The sequence below is a fragment of the Cottoperca gobio genome, chromosome 20 (genome assembly GCF_900634415.1).
Source record: "Cottoperca gobio chromosome 20, fCotGob3.1, whole genome shotgun sequence".
NCBI classification, from domain to species: domain Eukaryota; kingdom Metazoa; phylum Chordata; class Actinopteri; order Perciformes; family Bovichtidae; genus Cottoperca; species Cottoperca gobio.
The window spans coordinates 10220018-10246099 of record NC_041374.1 but is presented as its reverse complement, the minus strand read 5'-3'; the positions used below and the strand labels follow the sequence as shown (position 1 = coordinate 10246099).

The 26082-nt window shown below is 42.1% G+C and overlaps 1 protein-coding gene across 1 annotated transcript in view; it reads left to right on the top strand.

Annotated features, from left to right (window-relative positions):
* Positions 1 to 26082, top strand: part of cntnap2a (contactin associated protein 2a) — a 259501-nt gene that overhangs the window by 198622 nt on the left and 34797 nt on the right. The window contains 4 exon segments of the mRNA XM_029457576.1: positions 5363 to 5519; positions 8681 to 8808; positions 18119 to 18289; positions 25472 to 25690. Of these exon segments, the coding sequence (XP_029313436.1) occupies positions 5363 to 5519; positions 8681 to 8808; positions 18119 to 18289; positions 25472 to 25690 (675 nt within the window).

Here is a 26082-nt window from a genome sequence, read left to right as displayed (position 1 = left end):
GAGACCGACAAATCCTGCTCGTTCTCTGCTACATTGGCCGATTACTTCCACCAACTATTGATCCCTGGAACAGCATGACACCCTTGGCTCTGTATCACCTCTTTGCACATGCTTGTTGGTGTCCTTGTGCACAAGACGCAAACAAAAGGAGGACCCGCTGTTGCACCACGGTGCTACTAGTGGTCAAAGACTCCACAGGGTGCATTTAAATTACCTAAGAATGTTATTCAGACCCACATTTACTCAACCAAGAGAAAAGATCACAGGGGTTTGATGTTTTGGTATGCACTGTAGCCGTTTGCAGATCGAAACCATAAGGGATGTGTTCAAATACAACTTCACATCAGGATCAGAGCAAGGGGAGTGTGCAATTAGCATGGATTAAAGGGCAGATTATAGCCAGACTAATGATAACATAAAGAGATTAAATGCCAGGACAGAGTCATGGAGACATGGGATAGATAGACAGATATGGAGCACGGAGACAGAGAGAGAGAAAGGCCACTGAGACCAACTGATACCGAAAAGGCAAGGAAATGTGTGTAAGGCAGATATGAGGGAGAGAGGGGGGGGAAAGTAGCCTGGTAACGCAAGAGATCCAGGAGTGCAAAGAGAAGGTAGAAAGACATAATAGGAAGAGAGATAACAAGAAAGGGGCCTCTGAGACCAAGAGATATGAGAGAGCAAGGAAAAGATGGGGAGCGTGAAGTAAAGAGAGGCCTAAATATGTGGCAGCCACGGAGACGGACGGAACTGTGGTAGCGAGGAGGTTCTGCGACTAAATTGATGGACGGTGGTGGTCCGGGAGAGCAGAGAGATTGAGACAATAGAGAGAGACAGGGGAGCTGGGCAGAGATTTAGAGACAGATTAAAAGGAGCAGAGAGGAGAATACACAGACACACACATGCACACGTATAGATAAACAATAAGACAGAGACAAAGAAGGAGGCGCTCCAATTCTCTCTCTTTTTCTCATATGTGCACGCACACAAACGCACACTGCATTATCTGTAGCTCTCGGGAGGGATCCCGGGGCACGGCTAATATGCCTCCCCACAGTCTCCCTACAAAAACAGAGATGTTAAAAGGATAGGAGGCTTACAAAGACCAGCGTGTGCAGTGGTGACAGCGGGCTCTGTGCACAACAAACAGAAATGCAAACAAACGATGGCAACAGAACAGAAACTAGCGGTGCCCTTACAAAGACGAATTGATCCGCGACTTTTTGCAAAAACTCTCCAAGACGGGGAGGGGGTGGGGGGGGGGGGGGGACTCTTGGGTTCACCCAGAGCCCTTCAGAGTGAACGGTTGTGCTCATTTGTGTTGTGTCTCATAATGTGTGTTTGACAAGGCAGTGGGCATAAGACTTATTCTTGCCCTTTCTTTATATCCTGAATTATACAGTAGCTGCTCTTGTTAGAGAAGAAGTATTGATTCACGCTCACAATCCTTAGAGATCATGTGTGGAGAACAGATGAGCTGTTTATATTCTCATCTACGCATGCGGCTTTCTGCTTACTGTAGAGTCACCTGTCACTCAGCAGGGCCGGAGAGGGACTTCAGTGTAAAAAGGAGAAAAGCAATTTTTTGGTATTTTGGTCTTATAGGTGTAATGATGGTGTAAAGTAAAGGTGATTTCAGGTTCATGAGAAAGCCAAGTATAAGGGTTATGAATACCATTCTGGCATTTCAGGTCCAACTGCTTTTCTTAAAAGCCATCATTTCCCAGACTGGGGATATGAGCGACTGAGCATGTCGACTGCCATTTTGGACCCACTGACCTTCCTGTTCACGGCCGGCCAGGCGGGCGTGTGGTCCCTTGATATGAAATACGTGTGGCCCATACGCTGGTGCTGTGTATTATTACTACTCATCACTTTGCTTGGATAGAAAGAGCACAGTGACAAAATATCAACAAGCTAATATAAAGGAAAGGATTGTATCGTGATGGAAACTCTCCAGCACGCTTCCATCATCGGGATGATCAGGAAATATCCTCACATGAAGAAACTGTCGTACAGGAATTATTATGCAAGAAAAACCTTATTTAATATTGTTTGTTTTAAGATTAGTTTCTTAACTAAATGTAAGGTGACACGATCTCAGTACTTATTTGTGCCATTTTAAGAGTTTTAAGCTTATTTTGAAGACGAGACAAATCTTCACTAACTGGCTAATATCTCCGAAATCAGAATTGGAAGAACCTGATGACTCTTTATTACATATTTTATTCTCTGCATTTTCCATTAACCAACTTTCAGAACAGTAATCGAGTCACGACACGCAGGTTTGACTAACTCACATGCGTGCGTTGTATTCTTCGCCCTCCTGCAAAGTGAAAGGCTGTGATCGTTCTCGGCTCCATTTTTGATCTAATTACCTGTTAAAGCATTGACAGGTTTTTTTAAAAAGGATGAAAATGTCAGGTTTCTTATCACTATGACGACAGCGATCGGACTCTTTCTTTTCCCCCGCTGTCATCCAACAGCCTCCCAATCTCCCTCCTGCTCTGTCTGTCTCTGCTCGGGGAGTATGAATCTGTGTGTATGAAACACATCAGACACGATGAAGATGTAGACAATAACCTCTCTGGATAGGAAGAGAGATAAGTAGTGTATCTGTAGGTGTGATGTTGAAATAACGGATAGATAAAGGCATCACAACGGTGACGGTCCCTGAGGGAAGAACACAGGCTTTGTCCTGTGAACACTGAGCATAGACAAGAACTTTAAGTTTGGAGTGTTTTATATTTTCATCCTTTAATGTTTAATATATTTTACTAGCATTTTACGTATCAAAGCAATCGCTGAGACCTGGGAATATGAAAACTGTAACATCGCAACGCATCCTCATAGAACGGATCTTCAAATGTCCAGTAAACAATTTTCTGTTTATTGCATATTATTTGTGTTTCTTGCTCAATCGGACTTATTTTCAGCCGCGTCGCCGTGTTCTCAGAGCAGTTAACTTATTATAGCAATGATGGGCAAAGGCATGTAAATCAGTCTGCAGTTGTAATAAACCGTAATTATCTTTTATTGTGGCAGTGCGACTTCTGTCTCTTTCACTGCTTCTGTTCGTTTGTTACCAGTTAATCGCTCTTCCAGTATTTTATCAAATTCAAACCAGAAATGCTTCTTCTTGTTTGTTTTTTAATTATTTTTAATTTTAAGTTTTTAATTATGCATTAAAATACACACACACACAGCTACCACTCTTAAGACTAATCTCACTCTAGTGGGACTTCTGATAAGTACAACCCAAACACACATCGACTGTCCTTCTCCAACATACACAAACAAACATGGTGCTGAGCCTCGTCCTGGCAGCGCCCTCTCTCTGCGGCTCTCCTTGTGAACTCTCTGCCAGTGTGATTCCATCTCTCCTCCCTTATATCTCCATCCATCCATGCTGTCGTTCTCTCATCTCCCCCTCCACCCTCTTCCTCACTCTCCACTCCTCAGTTGTTTGTTTTGGCAGAGCTTGAACTGAATCACACAGGAGACTTAAACTGGCACAATACATAGACTACTGCAGCTCCCACCTGATGCCCCGCGGTTACTCCTACACCACTTCTCCTCCTTTCTCCTCTCCTCTCCTCTCTCCTCTCTCCTCTCTCCTCTCTTATCCTCTCCTCTCTCTCCTCCTCTCTTCGCTTCTCCTCCCCCCTCTCTCCTCCTCCCCTCTCTCCTCTCCTCCCCCCTCTCTCCTCCTCCCCTCTCTCCTCTCCTCCCCTCTCTCCTCCTCTCCACTCCTCCCCTCCCCTCTCTCCTCCCCTCCCCTCCCCTCTCTCCTCTCCTCTCCTCTCATCTCCTCCCCTCTCCTCCTCTCCCCTCTCCTCCTCTCCCCTCTCCTCTCCTCTCCTCCCCTCTCCTCTCCTCTCCTCCCCCCCTCTCTCCTCCTCCCCTCTCTCCTCTCCTCCCCCCCTCTCTCCTCTCCTCCCCCCCTCTCTCCTCTCCTCCCCTCTCTCCTCCTCTCCTCTCCACTCCTCCCCTCCCCTCCTCTCTCCACTCCTCCCCTCCCCTCTCTCCTCTCCTCTCCTCCCCTCCACTGTTGTGTGTAGTGTTGATATGTTTCTTCAGTATAGTTATAAAGGACCTAAAGGCAACATAAATTCACTCATTCACTTTGAAAAGTGGCCGCAGATCATTTTCACTAATTGAGTTGGGGGTAAGATGCAGGCAGTGGTAGGTTGGCTGTGGTCGGGGACTTCACTGACCTACAGTATCTGTGAAGGTCTTAATTTCAAATGTGGTTCTCACTTGTATAGAACACACACACACACACACACACACACACACACACACACACACACGTGTCCACACAAGGGGAGAGGATTGTGCAGTCTCTTGAGCAGGCCGTGTTAATCCTATTGACAATGACTTGTCTGAACAGTGGCCTGAAGAGAGAGGAGGCTAATTCTCTTTATGAGGACAATAAACCCACAGGTCACTAAGCCCAAACACTCACACAGAATAAATATAATAACACACAGACACATCCATAGCCTCCTCCTGGAGTTGAAAGTGCAATACAGTATATCACTAACAGGATATCACACCTTTCAATGCATTTGTGCTGCGTCAACTTCAATCCCCTCCTGTACAAAATATGGCTCCGGAGATTTTATTGCCTCTGATGGAATTTGACAAAGCGATATTGACAGTGCCGCGTATTTCCCTCGAATAAAGAGGGAAATGTAATATTGTTTCATTTTCTTTTGATGTTGTTGAGATTTATTTCCAGGCACCAAAATATTTACAGCCGTCTCTCCGTGTAGTTACTGTCTCACGCCAGAATACGTGATCCAAGGCAAAGAAAACAATATTAAGTTTCTTATTGAGAAGCAGCGATCCTTCACCTTTTATCCACTCATTAAAGCACACACGGACACACACACGCTCACAGGCACACATCACACACTAAGGTGTTTGTGTGTGTCGACAGATGTGCACAGATTCAATAACAATGCAAAGGATAAATGCAGATGCAGCACTGAATCTGTGTTTTAGTAGATCTCTAAAATCACAGGTGTGATCTATGACTAAGTGTGCCTGCCTGTCTCAAAGGCATTTACCATCCAGCTGTGTAATACATGTTGAGCAAATGAATTACATTCACTGTGCAGCTGCTTGCTGTCAATATAAATCACATTAATGCGACAAAAGCCTGGAACAGTGAATGATTTAACGATTAATCACTTGCAATGGGAAGGAGTTGTGACAGTTTAGTAACACACTTTAATTGCCTTCAAAAAAAGTTTGTGTTTTGGTCTTTTCTGGGAACTGTGAACATTCTCATGTGCAGAAACCAGAAGGAACATGACATTCTTACCTTTTTGTGTGTGTGTTTGCTCCCCAGATGGGACCCCCTTCACGTGGTGGGTGGGCCGGGGCAGCGAGAAGCACTTCTACTGGGGCGGCTCAGGGCCAGGCATCCAGAAATGTGCCTGCGGCATCGACAGGAACTGCACTGACCCCAAGTATGACTGCAACTGTGATGCCAACCACAAGCAATGGTAAGTGTGACGTGTTAATGTTCAGCAGGAGCGCAAACAATTTGTACCTCATTGATTAATTTCCCTACAGTTTCAGACTTGCATTGACTTTAATTACAGTCTGCAGAAACAGCTGCCAATGAAAGTTTTTGGGTCACACCCAGTCCACCCACTGCAGTGGAGCGTAGCGGGTCATGCAGGGACATTCATGCCGCTGAGTCAGCGCATCTGCCGAGCATTCTGCTTAATGCTCTATGGCTAAAAGCTCTTCATCCTAAAAGCTTTTTCTCTTACGGGTGAAACTCTTTGAAAGTTTTCCATATTAGTATGTTTTCCTTTACTACACAATATGGCAGTGAATGAGGAAAAGATAATTGTCTTGACACAAAATATTCGGTGCTTAGACAAGATGTGTAATCTAGTCTGATGAAATGATGAATCTCTGAAGACTGGGCGGTGATGGGGAGGTGGAGGGGCGTACGTAACAGCAGCATTAACGCACTTGAGGCAGAGAAAGTTTAAAAACAGACAGCAGTAAAGATGATTTGCTAACATTATATGTGTGTCGCTGTGCTAGTGGATGGATGTGAACAGCTGATAACGTGATTGACAGCGAGGAAATGATGAGTGAGTTAGGATTTCGCTAAAGCTTCACGTCTAACTAAATCTACCCTTCAATACAAGAACTTACTGCTTCTTTATTTCCATGTCTTCATTCTAAACTGGTGGGAAAGCAAACTTTTCCCCTGGGATATGTGGCTTCAGCCTTAGTCTTTTATCACAATGTGACATATGTAGGATGAGTGCATATTTAACAAGTCAGCCTGAGACTGGGAGACTAGCTTGCTAGCTGTCGCTGATTAAAGGTGTCATTGCAGTGAAATCTACAGCCGTCGACTAGAAATAAGACGCTGCTTTTGTCTTTTCCTGTCAATCAAAGACCAAAAACGTACTAATATGCCGCCGTTATTGTAAACCGCACATATGCAGTGCTAGATTACAAAGCTTGATTGGCATATCAACAGTAAGCAAGACTGTAACAAAATTACAATCAATAATCTGTGGACATTTGAGCGTCTTAACTACCTGAATGAAGTAAAGATGTCTACTCTATATTGCCACTATAGTGTTGTGCAGCTCCAGTTGATCAGTTTTGTTCAGTCTGTCTCTTCAGGGACAGATGAGTGTTTGTCATCCAGCCCACCCACAGAATCTCTCAGCTGGTCTGAGGAACTGCTTGACTTTGACAGTGTTAAATGTCAAAGCACTGTACTTCAGATGTGCAACTGTTTCTAAAAAAAGAAATTTGAATTAAATTGTAAAGGTCAATGTACATATAAAATGCCTATTATGTTTCATAAGTGCATATTCTGTTCAGAAAAGCTTCTTGGTTGGCATTACGTATATATTGGTTCACATATAAAAAAACAAAACTCTGAATACTTCCAGAACGCTACAAAGAACAGAACATCCTGCATGACTGCAGCTGACATAGAAGCACTGAAGGGCGAATTCACAAAGAAAGTACTGAGGCCACTGATAGCTTTCATGAATTGACATCATTTGCAACCACTATCTTCCCCGTCTCAAGGTCAAAACACAAAACATATTGTACTAATGATTTTACAGCGCCTGATTACAACTGTCCATGTGGTAAAGTATAAATGTGCCTCAGTCTGAGCCAGAAGTCGGTTCAGACTCGAGCTCATGTAACTTCTCTGCTGTTAGTAGATACGCCTCAGCGCTGCTGAGCACACATGACTGAAATAATACATCATTTATGAGGAAAATGTTAATTGCATTCTCTTGTTTGGAGATATTTGAGACCGTTTCTTAAATACCTGCAGCGACCTCACCGCAGCAGAAACAATGAGTGCGTCTCCAGAGAAAGAGAGGAGCTGTGCGTAACTTATTTATTTTTCATGACACAATATTTGAGTTTGAGCGAACCCTCTTTATAAACGGGCTTCAGTTCCCACCAACTCTTTGAAGCCACTAATAACTTCCCTGTAGCTGCGTGTGGCGCCGATTCTGCTCCAAGTTAATGCTTATTACCAAATGTCATTACGTGGAGATGGCACAGGAGCACTGAGATGCTGTTTGCTTGGCAGCGTTTGTTTTTGTTCAGGTTTAGCGGCCGTGAAAGCTGTGCAATTCTTTTGTGGAATGGCCGCTGATTGTATTGTAATATCAAGTGAAACCTGCATTCCCCATGGACATTTTGATGGGAATATTTCAAAAGATTGTCACTACTGCGACCACTAATGTTTGCATTGATGTCAGCTCAGACTCTGCTTTAACTGGACAGTCTGATGAGGTGTCGTAACTTCAAAGTGACTGGATGATGAATGCCACCATCAATGATGCGTTTATTTTAAGAGGGATGTCTGCCTCCAGAACCAACAGTTTGTATTTCAAAGCTCCTCTAGCCAGCTGATGGATTTTCTCATTAAACCAATTGCGTGTGTGTGTGTGTGTGTGTGTGTGTGTGTGTGTGTGTGTGTGTGTGTGTGTGTGTGTGTGTGTGTGTGTGTGTGTGTTTGTCTGTGAGTAATTACTGAGTGTTAGCAAGAAGGAGAGATTTCATTTACGTTCATGTCTCCCTCCTCATCTCTAAAACTGATGAGATTACAAATAAGTCTTACTCTGTCTGGTGAACTCCATTAATAATGTCTCATTGTTTGGCTGAGTGAGTTTATGAAATATTACCCATATAACTCTACTTCCACTCATTACCCATATTTTTGGCAGCACATACAAACACACACACACACACACACACGCACATACAGACGCACACATGCGTACACGAAGCGCTTTTTTTTTCAGGCTGTGCTGTAAATATTACATTGTTGTTGTATTGTCGGTGGACTAGTGACAGCAAGAGAAAGTAATTAATTATTTTCTATATTTAAAATGTTATCAATTACTGTATATACAATATTTTTATTTTTTTACTCTCCATCTCATCCATAAATAGCTCCAAAATCAAAGTATTACTCTTGGAAAGGGGTATTTGCATAGTTAGGAATAGTGTAGCCATATAATAACAAATATGCAAAATACAAGAAGGTTTCTAAACAGCAAAATCTGCAGAAATCACAGATTGAAACAACAAGCTGAAGACACTCAACAGCGTGTAACGTGGTTCCTCTTCCCTCTGCTTGTCTTTCCTCCTGCAGGAGAGAAGACGCCGGGCTCTTGGTTTATAAAGAGCACCTGCCAGTCAGCCAGGTAGCCGTGGGTGACACCAACAGACCGGGCTCTGAGGCTAAGCTGACCGTTGGACCGCTCCGTTGCCAAGGAGATGGTAAGTGTTGTGTCATGGATACAGATGTACTGTGGAGCTGACGTTGTTGATGCAACATTCTGCAGCAGTCTTTAGTGTTTTGACTGATGGGCAGCTCGGCAAATATGTAACAGAATCCAGAAGGATGATTTGGCTAACAACATCAAGATGAGCAGGACTCACATGAGCTACAAGGTGTTATAAATGTGATGAATGATTGAATCAGGGATGTACAGGAAGCAACTTGTATGTCCACGGACACAGGAGGGGTCCTGCCGGAGGACGCCAATCTGGCTCTTATTCAAAGAGAGGGAAAAGGTCCGCCATGCAGCCGGGAATCATTCTGTGCTTCAGAATCATCAGTTAGATCTTAAAAATAACTTCAAACCTTACAAGGCGCCAGCTCAGAAAAATGATGTAAGCATTCTGGCTTAGCTGCAGGTGTGAAAGGGACCTGTGAGTGAGCAGGGGGGCCGCAGATGCAATGGTCTAATTGAGAGGAAACGTGCTTTAATGACCTTCTGCAAGGCAGCTGCTGAGAGGTGGGGATTTATTTTTAAAAGCAATGCTCAGCTGGTTGTAGAGGCACGACTGCACAACCTGTGTGTACGGCTCATCACCTCCAGTGTCTTTAATACAGCTACTATTTAAATTCCCCTTGTTTGATGTTAAGTTGTAGAAATTTCGCGGACAGACTTTTTATAGAGAAAATGAGATGGTGCTTTCACCAAAGGTCACTGGGCTGGCTGGATAAAGGTTGTCTCACCTATTAAGATATGAATTGCTCTATGATGTCTATTGACCCGTGCGAGTGTTGTGTTTGAAATGCCAGCACATTGTCACGCATTGTCCATGCAGTGCTACTTGACCGCACAAAGCAGGTCAAGTAGCACTGCATGCACAATGAAACACAAAGAGATCAAAAGAAATAAGATCATTTTCTCCTTTTATCTTTTGTCCAAAGAAGGTCATTTGTGATCCTCAGGAGATCTCGTGCCTAAAACCAGACTGGAATATTTCCCAAATTCAATTAAGAGTGAATAAATGAGCTGTGAGAACATGTTCAATAACCTTTGTAACATTGTTGAAGAACTTCTCTCTCTATAGGCTCCAAAAGATACGTCCTCTTCTCTGAAAGTCAGCGAGTAAATGCAGGACGACATGTTCTGGATAAAGTGTCACGTTGGTGCAGTCACAACAAGCTACTTATTTTATCTTAACAAAAGAACAAAGGGGTAACTTAAACAACTGGCACAACTGAAAAAAAGGCGAAGAGTACTTTGGTCTTAATTATCTTCACTCTCCTCATGTGGAAGAACATTTTGCCTCTTTCTTCGTCCCTAATCTGAGTCTTAATACCATACAATACATTCAGACATTGTTAGCCAAACTTTTGGAAAGGAACAAACCTCTTTTGATTATTACAATTGGCAGCTGATGGTTTGAATGTGGTCTTAATTAAAACGTATTATGTGAGAGAGTTAGTACCAGGAGAAAACACTTCATGCACAGCAGAGTACAATTGGTCATACTCATATTGTGCCGATCATTCAGGGAGGCTGTGTGTGTGTGTGTGTGTGTGTGTGTGGTACTCCTCTGCATATATGTGTTTTTGTGTAATGTAGGCACATGTGTTTATGTATGTGTGTTGTTTCTCTGGTGAACAACAGATACTGCAGGTGTAGAAACACAGACACACGGTGAAGGCAGTTTAATCCTCTTCATCCACTCTTCTCATCAGTGTTGGCACACTGCTCTCTGTGGGACTTTGGGTCACCTGGAAGACCCACATAGATTCTGCCGCTCTGTCATATTTCCTCATAACCTCACGAGCCTGTACTGTGTTTCTGTCAGCTCAGCATGGATTAACTTCATCACTTTCCTGATGCATCTGTTGTACGAGTCTGAGTCGGCTTTCACTCAAACTTCAAAAAAGTCAACTGGATAATGGAAACCTTATGCTAATGATGTAAAGCCACACAACCCTAAGGAATACACCCCATTACTTGAGATATTCAGGAGCTGCAGGGCGTGTGATGAGCACAAAAGTACAGCATGCACACCAGGAGAGTCGGCAAGCCAACTTTAAGATGACGCGAACAGAAACGGCAGATTTATAACATTTGCACCACAAGATCAGCTCATCCTGGTACTTATCTGTCTGTGTGGTGTGTTTGGTGCAGTGCACAAAATCAGATTTTCACTAAACGATGATCGGGCCCAAAGAAATCACGGTAATGATATAATCCTTGGAATTTATTTGTATTTTTGTCAAATGAAATACACTCAAAATACACGTGAAGGAAGGTGGAGAGAGAGCCTGTAACCAGCGACTTGATTTACACAGCATTATCACATCAATATCAATATGTTGCGACACTCTTAGTTGGTGTTTGCTGTCACCGTTGATGCTCTGCAGGGCCAGCATGTGTTGCACTTAAGCCTTTTTTTGCGGCCCCTCATATAATCTACTGAGCGGCCCCCTGGAGGCCGCCAGGAACCAAGAAGCTGATTTGTTTGCTTGATATGCAACAGGCGTCTTCAGGAGTCTGTTCTCTCATCCCTCCTGATTGTGACCTGAACACGAAACACACAACAACTACAGTAAAAAGCCATATCAGGTTTTTCTTTTGTCTGGAACAAGTGAACTGAACTACAGCTGTGGATGCAGATTCAATCTGATTGTGACTTCCCTTATGTATTACCTATTGAGAGGATTTACAACAGAAACGTATGAATTCCTCAATCAAGGGGTTTTATCTTTTGAGATTACCTCTGCCTCCCTCATCCTCTCTTATCCCCCTAAAATGAAATAGATTAAAACGGCACGGAGAGGAAGTAATGTTGATATCTTCTGTGCGATGTAACAAAATACCAGGGAGGTTTTGTGGAAAGTAATATCCTGTGGAGAGGAAAAGCAAACATGGATTTAATCTTTAGTGTATGGCAGTATGATCATTACGATAATAATGCTTCATATATTATCTATTGGCTGCTCATTTTTCATACTAATGGGAATAATAGAGTGGAGCTGTGCAGCACGTGTTTTACAGATGTGCAGTGCCGCGTGTAAAACGAAAAAGGAAACACTTCTATATGGTTTGCCCTCATGCACAGATTGTTTCACTCTCAGTCCGTCCGTTCATCCCGGAGACAGGAAGTGGCCTGGTTCTGTCGATGGGGGCATAACATGACAGAACACCTGCCCTAACGCCTCACAGGTGTCACACTCATTATGGTCCCTTCATCCACAATCTGCTGAACGTCCCTTCATCACAGAGCCGCCAACATACAAACAAAGCATGATTTAATGACCCATGACATCACATCTGTTTCTGTGTGTGGCTCTATCATGTAACAGTATGGCAGACGCAATTATTAAAGATGGATCCTTCTGTCACTTGGAAGTGGCCATTTTCTCTTTGCATTACTCTATTATCTGTGTGTGTGTGAGTGTGTGTGTGTGTGTGTGTGTGTGAGAGACAAAGAGAGTTATCCTCTTTTATATTAAGTGACCAAATTAACAAACTAACTTCAAAATGAAGATGACTTTGAGGTATGTTTGCAATAGTGCTGGCCAGGACACCAGAACATGGAGCATACATTATAAATTGGCTCATTAAGGCATATTAAACATATATTAAACATTTCACACGTGAATAGGTACTCCACGTATGATTGATGCTTCTCATACTGTGCATGGAGCTCTGTCTCAGTAAGAGCAATGATGATTGGCTGCCATATAATGGGTTTTCATAGGCAAATGACTAATGTGTTGGGCAGTCAGGGAAAGTTTTAGTAAGGAGGTACTTATGCGTGAGCGTGTGTGTGTGTCTGTGTCTCTGTGTCTCTGTGTGTGTGTCAGGGAGGGGAGGTGAGGGAGTGTTTCTGTCCGTCTTTCTTTGGTGGGAATTAGGGAAAGTAAGAGTGCAACTTTGTGTGCGTGTGCGTGCTACAGCCTTCATGAAGCCCATTTTCAGAGCTACTTTAATGGCAGCCTATACAGTCACAGGCAGACAGAGAAAAATTAGTCCCATTTATAGATGTTAAAAGGGTTTGGACATTTTAATAACTGGGAATGAAAATAAATGACAGCAAATGAAGCAAAGCAGCATGCATTCTATTATCATAATGTAGTGCACCTGCTATGAGACATGCTTGGCCTCAAATGAAAGCTTACAAGGGTCACCCATGATAGTTCAACACTAATGAATTGGTTTGTGCCCATTTGTCACTGCTCATATGCCCACATACGGTGTAATGTCTCTTTAATCTGTGTCATTCTCGCAGGCTTTTCAAGACATTGAGGATGTGTGGTGTGTATTACATGGGTCTAATTACTTTCGGGTTTTCAAAGGAAAAGTCTGTGAGTTGATTGTGGATCCGGTGCATCAGGTCCAGTGTTTAATGGTGGTCGGCGTCTTCTTGCGGCAATCACGGTTACATAAAATCCTTTTTTAACATTTTTCCCATTTTTCAAAAACGATGACCCTCAATATTACATTAAACTCGTAACTGCGTCGTATTTCAGGTGGATGATTCAATAGACCAAACGCGTAATCAAAGCTGTACATGCAAGGTCAGTTCCAGAATCCTTGGAAGGAAATGAAAGAAACAAGTTTCTAATCTTATAATTCATGGTGGATGTTTTTTACCGAGAGCACTTCACAGTCCCATATGAACATACGAGTTTAAGCATAGCATGAAAGAGAGTGCTGGCTTGTATTCCTTCCACTATTGATTATTTCAACACTAGTAATAAATGAAAATGTTTCTCTTTCTGTCTTTTAATAGATTTGTATTACCTTTTATAGGATTACATCTCTAGAGGTTAAGTGTTAAAAACATATATGACAAGCAACATATAAGATTGATAATTTCTCAAATGATACACTAATTAATTACCTGAAGTTTCAAATGCTCTCTGTTCTGTTAACACAGAAGCCTCAGATAACTCAATGACACAAGTGTTATGTTTTGAGCAATGGTATGTGAGCCCGCCCTCAGGGCCGCTTCCTATGTGATTGGCGCTGCTGTCTCTTTTGTTAGAAGACACTATTCTTAGTCCTTTGATGAAAAAGCCCCCCAACAACGTTGCACCTGAAGTAGCAGAATAAGCAGCAAGTGGAAGAATTAAACGAGGTGGCACAGTGTGTGTTTGCTCCTGCAAACTGAGTAATAGGTCCTCCAGCAGGCCTGAGATCCTGAATGTCACCATGTACAGTGAAAAGACACTTCGCTCTGTGTGCACATGCAGGATGAGGTTATTAATATGAGCTATTGTGGCAGTAAGTGTATTCTCTTCTGCCTACAGCCAACAATGCTCATTCATTTTGATTTCCAAAGTGTTTGCACATGTATTTTGACATGTGTGGTTGTATCTGTGTGTGAAAATGTCCTTGTTAATGACCTGAGACAGAGCAGTCAGTCATCCTTACCATCTGCTGCTACTGTCACATAACCCATCTGGTCAAGCATAGACAGATGAATCATCTAGTTGGCTTCCAGACCCAAACTTCACCTCAAACTGTATCTCACATCATGTCAGCCGCTCCAGTTCACTGGGCTTGAGAGTCCTTGTGGTCCCAACCAGAGGTCAGCAGCTGTGTTCAGGGTTTGATTGAGATGGCCACAACATGCAAACATCGACGTGGAAACAACATCGACTCACAAAGTGCAAAAGAATGAATAATTTTGGAGTATGTGCGGTTTTTCTTGGTTGAATGAATCTTCTTTATCGAACCCTGCCTGGTGTCAAACCTGAGTCTTCTGGTTGAAGGATGTTTAACTGCTGAGGATCGGATGAGATGTTTCATTCTGTTCAAAGTGGTGAACCAACATTACATCATAGAGCCATGCTATTAGTACGGCTAAACAAGTTTGTATTAACGTAAAACAGTAGCGACACATCAAACATCCCCCAGTCACAGTTTGTGCTGCATAAATCGTATTGATGCATGCTGGGAAATGATTTCCTCCTTGAAACTGTGCAGATGGAGCTGTTGCTGTATTCTAGGTTCCATGATCACTGCACCAACAAACCACAGCAGAAAAGCTATAAAGCCTGATGTTGACAAAATGGGAATTGTTGTGTCGTGTATTTCCTTAATTGGCATGCGGGTCGTGGGCACTCACTTTGAATAATTACACGCTGCTAACTGATGTGCTTTCCACACAGTGAATGTTTGCTTTTCAATGCTGCACTCAGTCATTGTATGCATTTGTGAAGTGTTTCAAATAAGGTTTTGATGTCAGGTGCACTGGGTTAGGAGGTATTGGGAGTCGCGACCAAGCAACAGAAGACTCAAAACATTTGGTCTAATCATTGAAAGCCGTTATTCTGCTTCTCTATATGAAGGTTGTGCCATTCAAGTAGCTCAGCATCGACTTCCTGAAAGTGTATCTGAGATACACTTAGGTAAGCTGTATTGTGTACAGCAGTGCGACACACAATGAGAGCATGGGCATCCAGGAGATTGACGTCATCCTAAGAACCAATAACACGGAGACAAATGGCTTGTGAGGAAAACCACTTCAGAGTCCAAAAGAAACACCTGCTTTTGAAGTGTTCATCACTTTGCAAGCAGCTTTCTACGACCCATATTCATGTTTGTTGTTCGGCGGCGACTTGTAGATTACGACGGGAGAAAAGGAGGTGACTTAGTAAAAGGTGCAACAAATGGTAAATTAACGTATACAACCCGAGTGAAAATCATACATATGTTAACCCTTTCCTAACCCTAACAAAGTAGTTTTAGTTTTGCTCCCAACGTGCGCCGGTCGCTGATCCTCCAATATGTCGTTTTGGGTTTCGTTGGCAAACAAACTATTCTGTCAAAATGAGTTCTTGGCATGGACTCAATTAGCCTCGTGTTATCAGGCATTCCAGCTACCATTTTAATATGTGTGGCGTCTCAGTCAGGAAAGACTTTTATGTGCTGCATTAGTTTGTGAAACATTCATTTGATAAACATTTCAATATGGGAGTGATAAATGTGCCACAGAGTCTCGCCAACCAGTTGCATCTGTGGATCTGGCACCGCGGCAATCAGAGGTTTATGATTTGGCTTCAAAGTTTATTCCTCTAACACTGTTTTCTCTCCAACACTCAGTTTCTGTCAACCCCCTAATGTTTTGTTCTCCTTTGCTTCTCACACCAGAGATCCCCTTTGAGCCCTCTCTTGCTCTAACCTCCTCCCTCGCTCTAACCTCCTCCCACTTCCCTCTCTCCCTCTCCCTCTCTCTCCCTCCTTCTGAAGCGTGACTCGCCTCCAGGCTGTAGTTCTTTATCCTCGTGTCCTTCTTGCTTCTGTGTCCTTCTTTTTACTCTCTTGCTCGAAGCGCTTAAGTTCTCATTCAGTGCATACAAATAGATATCACAGCACATCAAACCTTTCGTATGTTATTTATGTATTTGTGTGTTATTTGCCCTGTGTGGGCTGATTTTGTTCAAGCAATTTACACAAAAGAAAACTAAGCAACTTCTTTCAGGTTTTCAGGATACCGTCATTATTGTACCTGCAGCCCTGCATATGATGCAATCATCAAAACAATTCCTTTGCAATTAAGTCCGTGATTGTACATCAGTGTCACCAGCGGTTGTGGTCCTTCTTGCTATGATGCAACAACATCGTAAACATAATTATTTGTTTCTGTAGCCTCTGCAGGCTTCCTCCTGTTTAGTCCTAAATTAACCCTGTTCAATAATTGGCTTTGCCTCCCGTAGAGAAATGAACAGTATTTCAACTTCAAACACACTAATCACAAAGACAGTATCAGTAGGTGGTCTCGTGTGCGTGTGTGCGCGCCTGGCCGCTATCTGCCCTTGCCACCGGTGACAGGGTGTGAGGCAAGGAGAAGATGGGAGAAGCTCAGCCTTGTCATTGGGGAGCGCTTATCGCACTGAGCCAGGAGACAAACACACACACACACACACACACAGATGCATGGACACTGGTGCATGCCTACACTTACAGGCATGCACACACACATACGCACACATAAAGCGGTATAAACTCATGCTTGAAAGGAAGCAAACGATAAGACAAATAACTGATAAGTTGCCTGATAGATAAGCATCTGACATTTATTTATATATATATATATATATATATATATATATATATATATATATATATATATATATATATATATATATAAAAATAATTCATCTTTGGGTTTTGGACTGTCGATCGAACAATGTCGGCAGTTTGATGATACGTTGGGCTCAGAGAGATGTGATAACATCGTGTAGAAGTCAAACACACACCTACACCCAAAGGACCACAAAGGAAATAAGCTCTTGGGTTTTATTGTGCCAAATACTATACAAAGAAGCTGTGCATATATTATTTATTTATAAATAAATACATCATATATTTCTTTTTTAAATATTGTCACTAGTACATTCAATCAAATCAATCAATAATTTAACAAATGAAAGTTCATTGATATGAATTATTAATTGCAGTCCTCCTTGTACACACGCACACATTTCTCCCCGCTCCTGTTTACTGTTCATCTAGCTGATGGTGCAGAGGAGATCTCACACAGCTTACACCACCTTCACTCTTCACCTCTTCCTCCTGCCCTTCATATGCACCTCAGCTCCTCCTCTCCTCCTGTCATCCTTCTGCGTATGACTTGTCTCTCCTGTTTTCCATCACGTCTTCAATATTCTGTCCTCTCACCCGTGCCTGGCCTTCTCCCTCTCCTCAGCTCTGCTCCTCCTCCTCTTCTGTCCCCCCTTCCTTGAGTGATAGGAGCGAGACAGAGACATGGCGAGGGGAGAGGAGAGCGGACAGCAGAGAAGTCTGTTCATCAACCACAGTCTGATAATTCATCAGCAGCTGTTTAGCATGCTGCTACTTTGTCTTCATTAGCTGCCGCTGGTTTCGCTTCATGAAAGTCATTAGAAAAGTTATCAAAAATTCCGCAGCACTATATCCATGTACCATTGTCCCCTTCTCAGGTCCTCATCTGCTACTATATGACACATTTTATATTGAGTTTTATTGAGGGAATGCAGGAAATTACAGGCTCTGCACAGAAATAGAGTTTTAGGCGATTAATTAATTTTTACTGAGGAGATATTAAATGAGCCACACAATGGACGTGAGATAACACTCTTTTATCCACAGTAGATTGATAGCTTTTTGTAATGAAATGAAAATTGCAGCATAACCATTTGAAATAAAACCGTTTCTACAATGAATTTATTCTTCAGCTTATCGGATTGAAATGTGTTACAGTGTTTGCCACAGTGCTGATGGAGGGCGCAGTATGCAGGATGGGTTGTTCCAGAGTTGTGATTGTATCTATTTTTCCACAGATAACTACTGGAACGCTGCATCCTTCACCATCCCGTCATCCTACCTGCACTTTGCCACCTTCCAGGGAGAGACCAGCGCAGACATATCCTTCTATTTCAAGACCAGCGCGCCCTACGGCGTCTTTCTGGAAAACCTGGGCAACACTGACTTCATTCGTTTGGAGCTTAAATGTAAGATTCATATGAGTGATTTTGTGTGTGTGTGAAAGTCATTTCTCTCTCTTTGTCTTTCTTCTTCCTTCTGACTCTTTATCTAACCTTGTGTGAGGTTTAATCCAACGGTCGGGTGCAACCTGTCACCACACACACTCAGAGTTACGTTGACACACACACACACTGATGTAGATGCACACAACAGCAACAGTCAATTGCCTTCCTAATTGTGATTATGGCGCACTACTTTGTGTGATTGCAAGAGAGAGCAATCATTTATTTAAGGTAATTGGTGTGTGCAATAATTATGTCCATTATAAACCTCTGTTTAACCAAATCACCCATTTTCAGGGTTGACAAAGCACAAGCTCTCGCACACACTGAGAAATACACAGACACACACACTCTCTCTCTCTTTGTCTCTCCAAAAAATATTACTGCAAATATGAGCATTCATAAAAGTCTAAACACACACACACACACACACACACACACACACACACACACACACACACAGTCACAATGGTGTCAGTGACATGGGTGAATTGTACGTATTTCAGTGTTGAGTGTGTAACTGCAAACATTCAAGAGTCTGGAGTCTGCCCCCCCCCCCAGAAAACATCTGCAGTTTATCTCACAATCACACACACACACACACACACACACACACACACACACACGCAAACACAAAAGCTTGGTGCATTTAAAAAGTTAAAAACAAAACTTCACTTCTTTATTTGACGTTTTGTAGCTACAACCTGAAAATGAGATGAGCTGCATGAGATGTGTTTCAATATTTATCTGACACATTAGAATAACAGGTGTGGCCTTCCTATTTTTGCACATTATATTTCACAAGCTACTTGAGCCAAAATAGCCAAGGTCAAAACTACCGTCTGTTCTTCTCCGCTGTGACACATTTACAGGATCTCACAGCAGCGAGAGAGAAAAAGTGATACGTTTAAACACACCGTGATAACTATGAAATGAAGCAAAGACTTACATATCATCTGTGATAAAGCTTCAAATATGAAGAGGGCCTCTGTGGTCTAAAAGGGAGGAAGACCCCGGCCTTTGAGAAGAGGAGATAATTACCAAGCAGACGTGGAATCCATTGAGAGCAACCGTGGAAAACATTGCCTGCAGTGTTTTGCACATTACAGCTAGTTTTTCATGATAGGCAGAAAGAGATAAACATACTGAGCAGCCCAACGGCTAAGGTGGATAAATTTTGCTGTCAGCTTCTCTCCACTTGTGGGTTAAAAGAAGCTTTAGAGGCAGAATATGGTGCCAACCTCAGTATCCTCTCAGCATCATCAGTCAGATGGAGTTCAACTTTACGGCTGGTGGAAGCCATCAGTCATTAGGAAAATCACAGACTCAACAGTCTTCTCGAGGCCCAAAGACATAAAGAGCCGAGTCTTACACCAAGAGCACTTAACCACAAAGAGCTTGTAGGTGTTTTGGAGCATATGCTGTCTGTTCTGCTGGATCCATCCTGTTGTCTCTGCTGGCCTCGACACGATGTCTTTGCAGCAGAAGATAACAGGATGAAGATTAAAGAGGAACTGGGTGAGTGTAATATTTTATCATCACTTATTGCTGAGTAATGCTGCTATAAAACACCCTATTCCAGGACTTTTTTTTAACACAAAATAATTTTAAAATGAATTATTCTCTTATGGGTAGAAGTTTCTAGGAAAATAAATATTTAACAATCCATAAAAATAAAATGAAACAAAACGCATGTGGTGCATTTTACAGTCATTTATTTTGTAATCTAACCATATGTTTATAATCTATAATATAATCTGCTGTCAGATCTTGGCAGGAATGGAAAGACTCCTGCGTCCTGAGAGCAGCAGTGGAGAAGATAAGGGCAACCGGTGCAGCAGTTGAGAGGGTGTTCAGTCATGGGTGGCATTATCTCATCATCGTGCAAGACTGAGTTCAAAGATGCTCGCAGATTTGATATTCTTGAGATGCAACAGCACTGATGAATAAAGTAGACACAAACCAAGAGATCTGGTTGAAATGGTGCCCACATCTTAATAACGAGTCTCTAAATTAAAAGAAAAGAGAAGTGTGTGAAAGCCCTGAGAGGTTAGGTGGAAACATGTTTTGGGGGTTAATGTTGGCCAAAACCTTAGTTTATCTTCTGTATCCCTCTAAACCTTAGCCTGAAATAAGTTAACAGTCTGAGTCCAGGTGACATTACTGTCTTGAGGAGGCTGCAGCAGGCTGAGTTATAAAGCTGGAGTGAAGATACTGATGTGATATGAAACTAGAACACCTATGGCTAAGCTAGTGATGGGGTGTAAAGGTGTGTCTGAGCACTGAGCAGTGTCCAGAGCACACATCCTGTGTTTCAGCACCATGGACAGCACCAGGCAGGAATTGAACTAACAGTAAAAACTGTTCTCCTCTTCAAATCGTTCTGGAGATTGTTAAGAAAGCCTCTTATAGTTAATATACCTTTGACATCTTCTGACATCAATAGACGTAACAAGATAAATGTAGTTTTTCACCAACATTACCCCCAAAAAACAGTGTTTCCCACCTCTCAGGGCTTCTTTAGGCTTTAAGTTATTGTTAATCATTATTTGTATTACTTTGTTGAGAAATGTTTTATTCCATCTTTGGCTGCAGTCAAAGCACTTGTAAAGGTTCATATTTCATTTTCATATGCAAGTGAAAATACAGTTCTTCTCCAAACATATGTCTCGGATGTATTTCTGTTGCTCTACCTTGAATCAAGTCCTTGTTCCTAAGCTTTAAAAAATTATTAAAACCCAAAAAGACACAACGCTGTTGGCACAAACATATTGAGTCGTAAACATTAGAGACTTGACTCGGACTTGCATCTGTATAATCTCATACATAAAGTCTAGAAATGAAAGTGTGAGAGAAGAGGAGACGAAGCGTTTTAAATACCAAAAACCAGCTTTGAACCTCGTTTCACATTCTCTAAGTCCTTTTTGAGACTTATGATTGATATGTCATGCAGTCGGCTTCTGTGATCTTGTTCCAACGACTCAAACGAACATCCCAGCGGCCTCTGTGGAGCCACACAAACATGAATGTTAAAATCTCGTGCTTGAATTGAATCACGGAGGTGTATTGTGAAGGGGCTTCCCAGCGCAGCGTGGCTGGCGATGGATGATTTATTGTGTTTCAATGAGATTTAAAAGGATTTGAACATTTGGTGTCAACGGCAACTTACTGTTTCCTGCTGCTGTGGTTGTCAATAGACACAAAGTGAACAGATGATTCAAGTCATGACACATATGGATATGTATTTGTTTGTGGCCTAAACGCTCCATTAGCTTTTCATTTGATTTCCTTTCTTGCAGTTGAACTTGATTTTGCAAAATGTTAAATACATGCCTTTACACACACACTTATTCTTGCAGAAAGAATTCAATGTGCTGACACTTTACTGTACATGCAGGAACAGTGACAAGTTTGCCAAAGGGGTTAATATTTGTCTTCCAGATGTACACACACAAAGATGCTGTGTGTGTGTGTGTGTGTGTGTGTGTGTGTGTGTGTGGGTGGGTGTGTGTGTGGGTGGGTGGGTGTTTCCCCCTTGCTATCTTGCATTTTGCCCCACAGCACAAATTTAGACACACACTCGCAAACCGACGTTGCGTGCGCGCACACACACACGCACGCTCACACACATAAACAACACATCTCTGCCCTCTCGGCTCTCGCTGGTGCAAAAACTGTATCTGCTCCAATCCGGTCAAGGTATGAAATGACTAGCATTAGGCCAGAATAGCATAGCTGTGCCATTGCAGGAGCTCAAAGCACATACACACATTTACAGATATACACACACACACACACACACACACACAGCCTTGTACGAAACATGCATTACTGTGACCTCAGCAGACTCAAAGCCATCAGGTGGACACTATTCCTCTTTGAATCTTAAGAAGTACACACAGACACATTTGAGAGGCAACATTGAGGGCATATTCAGAAGCATGTGAAGTGGACTGCTAACAGGATTGAGGACAGATAGAAAGGTCCCTAAATACAGAAATGCTTGACGTTTGGGGCTCAGTGGAAAGTGTGTATGTGCCATATTCTGGGTCTTTAAGAGGCTGCAATTTCAGTGATAGTCTCGCCCAAAGGTTATAAACACTTTCAGTCTGGGATCCAGCTGAGAAATGCTCTTTCCTGCTTGAGTCTTGGGCTTAAAAAATGTTTTGATTGCCTTTTTTATGTGAAGGCCAGGCAGACAAGAAGTTTACATCTGAAGTTTAGCTAAAGTATAAGCATCTGTAGCTTTCTAAAGTTGTAAAGCAATATGTAGTTATCTACTAAAAAGAAAAGCAGCAGCCAACACTAAGAATACATATTCCAGATTGTCAGAAGTTAATCTTCATCTCACTATATCTGATCTATGTACACACTCTGGATTCTTTTCATTGTGAACATGCAAGTTTGTTGCTGATAAGCATAGAAAAAGAGCCTTTGTGTCACAAAGAGATGCTTTGCTTTTGAGAAGTTGCTTTAAATCTTGTTTCAGCATCTGCAGCAGGTTTTCTGAGGCGCTTTGAATCGAGCTTCACTGCGGTGGAAGACAGAGCAAAAGGCGAACGAAGCAAATGAAACAAACGGCAAAGACTTAACAAGTGTAACTGAAAAGACATAGAAGTGATAATACAGCCAAGTGCTGCTACATGAAACTCCACATGAGACAAACACATACAGTGTATGCACAGCCACACGAGCAGCGATCTCTCACACACACACACTCTCTCACTGTTTATCATTGTTTGCTTGTGCTGTGCTGACGCATCGTTTTAGAACTTGACTCTTTCACTCTCCATATTAAAAGATTAATAGAAACCAATTGCCGATAATAAAAGCCTCTGCTGGATTTTCTCTCGTCCAACATGCAAGTGTATCTACACAAAACGACATTCACACACACATTAACACTCATGACATCCATCACAGCTATGCAATTAGACGAGACGAGCTCCGTGCTCTGAGGGCACTTTACTTTCCACTCCTGTCTGTGGACAGAGGAGGAAAAAGAAAGTTGTAGGGCATTCATCTCGCTTTGCAGCGCTGCTAAAACAACAGACAATTAACCACACACACTCACATGCCATTCAGCATTGCTATTAGAATTGTTTCTACTGGAGTAATCTGATATATGTTTGGCTTTCTTTCAGCATTTAAAATAACTGATGTCGCTCCCCCCTGCCCTGCAGACCTGCTCTGCAAACAGACATCATTAATTCAGTGTACTACAGCCTGTCAGGGGGCTTGTACTCACTGTGTGTACATATATCTATTTGCCTGCACGCTGCTGTATTGTGTATAAGCGATTCAGATGCGTCTTATTGGTTAATGCACGTGGCACATACGGACCGTTTTTTTTCTGGTGTCTTTGCATCTCAAGAGGAAATGATAATGTCTGAAAGAAAGGGATCAAAGGAGGATGGGAGGGAGGGGGAAGTGCTTCATTAGGGATGGTTAAGTAAAAGCAAGCTGCAGATGAAGACAAAATGAGCAAACAATGAAAGAACAAAAGAAGTAACACAGATGGTGTGTGGACTCAGGATGGAAGAGATAGAAGAATTGGAGAATAAGTGAAAAAAGATAATTAGATGAAAGCAATATGAAAGAGAGAAAAGGGCCGGGCACATTGATTGGGCAAAGGAAAAGACAGAAAGTTCATTTCCCCATTGACCACTACATAAAATGATCCTCTCTAATATGTGGGCCTAATGAAGCCATAATGGAGCCGTAACATATAGAGCCATGAAGTGGTTATTCATCATCTCTACGACTGCAGCTCACTGCTGCCAATAACTACCATATGGCACCACCCGGAATATATAGCGTTTATACAGCGGCCTCACAGTAGTCCCAAACATTAAGGAAAGACTCCAATTGGGTTTTAATTTGACAATTGCAAATCGTCTTTCCAGCGTCAAAAATAATTCCCTCATTGTTTTCTCATTGTTGCGTTTTTCCCTTCAAGGCGAAAATATTCCTTTGACATTTTGCAGAAGCGAGCATTCACATGATGCCCATGCTGTCAGAAACAACGATGTAATATTCTAATAATACAAATGTGAATCCAAACCAACAGCGTCTGCAGTTAGAAAAGACGAGACTTAACTTTCAAATGTATTTATAAAAAGCTTTATTTTATAATATTACATATGTCTCGAGTTGAGATAGAGGGGGGAATTAGAATACACACACACACACACACACACACACACACACACACACACACACACACACACACACACTGTAATTCAGTAATATTACATTTGACCGGTCATAAAAGGTATAACAGTGCCCCCTGTTGGTCTGTTGAATATATATATATATATATATATATATATATGTATGTATGTATATGTATGTATATATGTATGTATGTGTATATATGTATGTATGTATGTGTGTGTATGTATATGTATGTATACATGTATATATGTATGTATGTATATATGTATGTGTATATATGAATGTATGTATGTATGCATGTGTGTGTGTGTGTGTGTATGTATGTATGTATATGTATGTATGTATGTATGTGTGTATACGTATGTATGTATGTGTGTGTGTGTGTGTGTGTGTGTATGTGTGTATATATATATATATACTCACATATATAGAAGCACCAAACTTTTTGGCATTTCAACTGACGTACACACATACACACACACACAGCACTTACTTTAAGATGATGGAGATTAATCATGCAGAAAAGCATCTTGCCCACATGTTCCCTTAATGTTCCTTCTCGTTCACTGTCTGTCTCTTGTTGTTTCTTCTCTCTCTTTGTTTTTCACGTCTCCAAACAAACCTTCAGAAGTTAAAGAACAGCAAAACAAAAACACTTTGGAAACTCCTGCGGTACAACTTTATGTCATGCAAAGCTAAAAGTTCCTGGTATCCATCGACTGCCCGTGGGATTAGTCATGTCCAAAGCTGTGAGCAGTCGTCTATTGCAAAGCTGAAATCTATACAAGCCAAATGAATGGCCTTGAAACAAATGAGCCATTAGATTAGAAATTGAATGCATATTTACCTGCAGAGAGGCTCCAACAGAACACAGAGTTATGGCTTCTAGAAAGTTGGGATGTTTGCGTCATGTGGTTTAATAAATGACTTCAGGTGATGGATGCTTTGGTCTTCTCTCCCTCTCTGCAGCTCCTAAAGTCATCTCCTTCTCCTTCGACGTTGGAAACGGACCCGTGGAGTTAACGGTACATTCGGCCACGCCCCTCAATGATGACCAATGGCATCGCGTGATGGCCGAGCGAAACGTCAAAGAGTCCGTCCTTCAGTTAGATCAGACATATCGGGCATCTCAGCTTGCTCCTGCACAGGGGCACACACGGCTAGAGCTGTTCAGCCAGCTCTACGTGGGTAAGACACACACACACACACACACACACACACACACACACACACACACACACACACACACAATCCAGACAATTAACAACCCTTTGTTTAAGAATGACTCACTTACACATGTGATTGCAATTTGACAATTGAAGGCGAGACACTAATAAGTCAACAAAATGAAACAAGAATTTTGAACCTGCTTTATCTAATGTTCACATTTCTGACTTGGAAATATATGCAAATGAGCACATATTTGCATATTTAACATTTCAGAAAAATTATAAAATATGTGCCCCAATGTTAGTAATCAGCTGGGGATTGTTACCATATGGGGCGTCTCCCCTTAATATCCACTTTGTGTATGAGGGACACTCACAGGAAGACAATAATTACGAGTTCTTACATGCGGG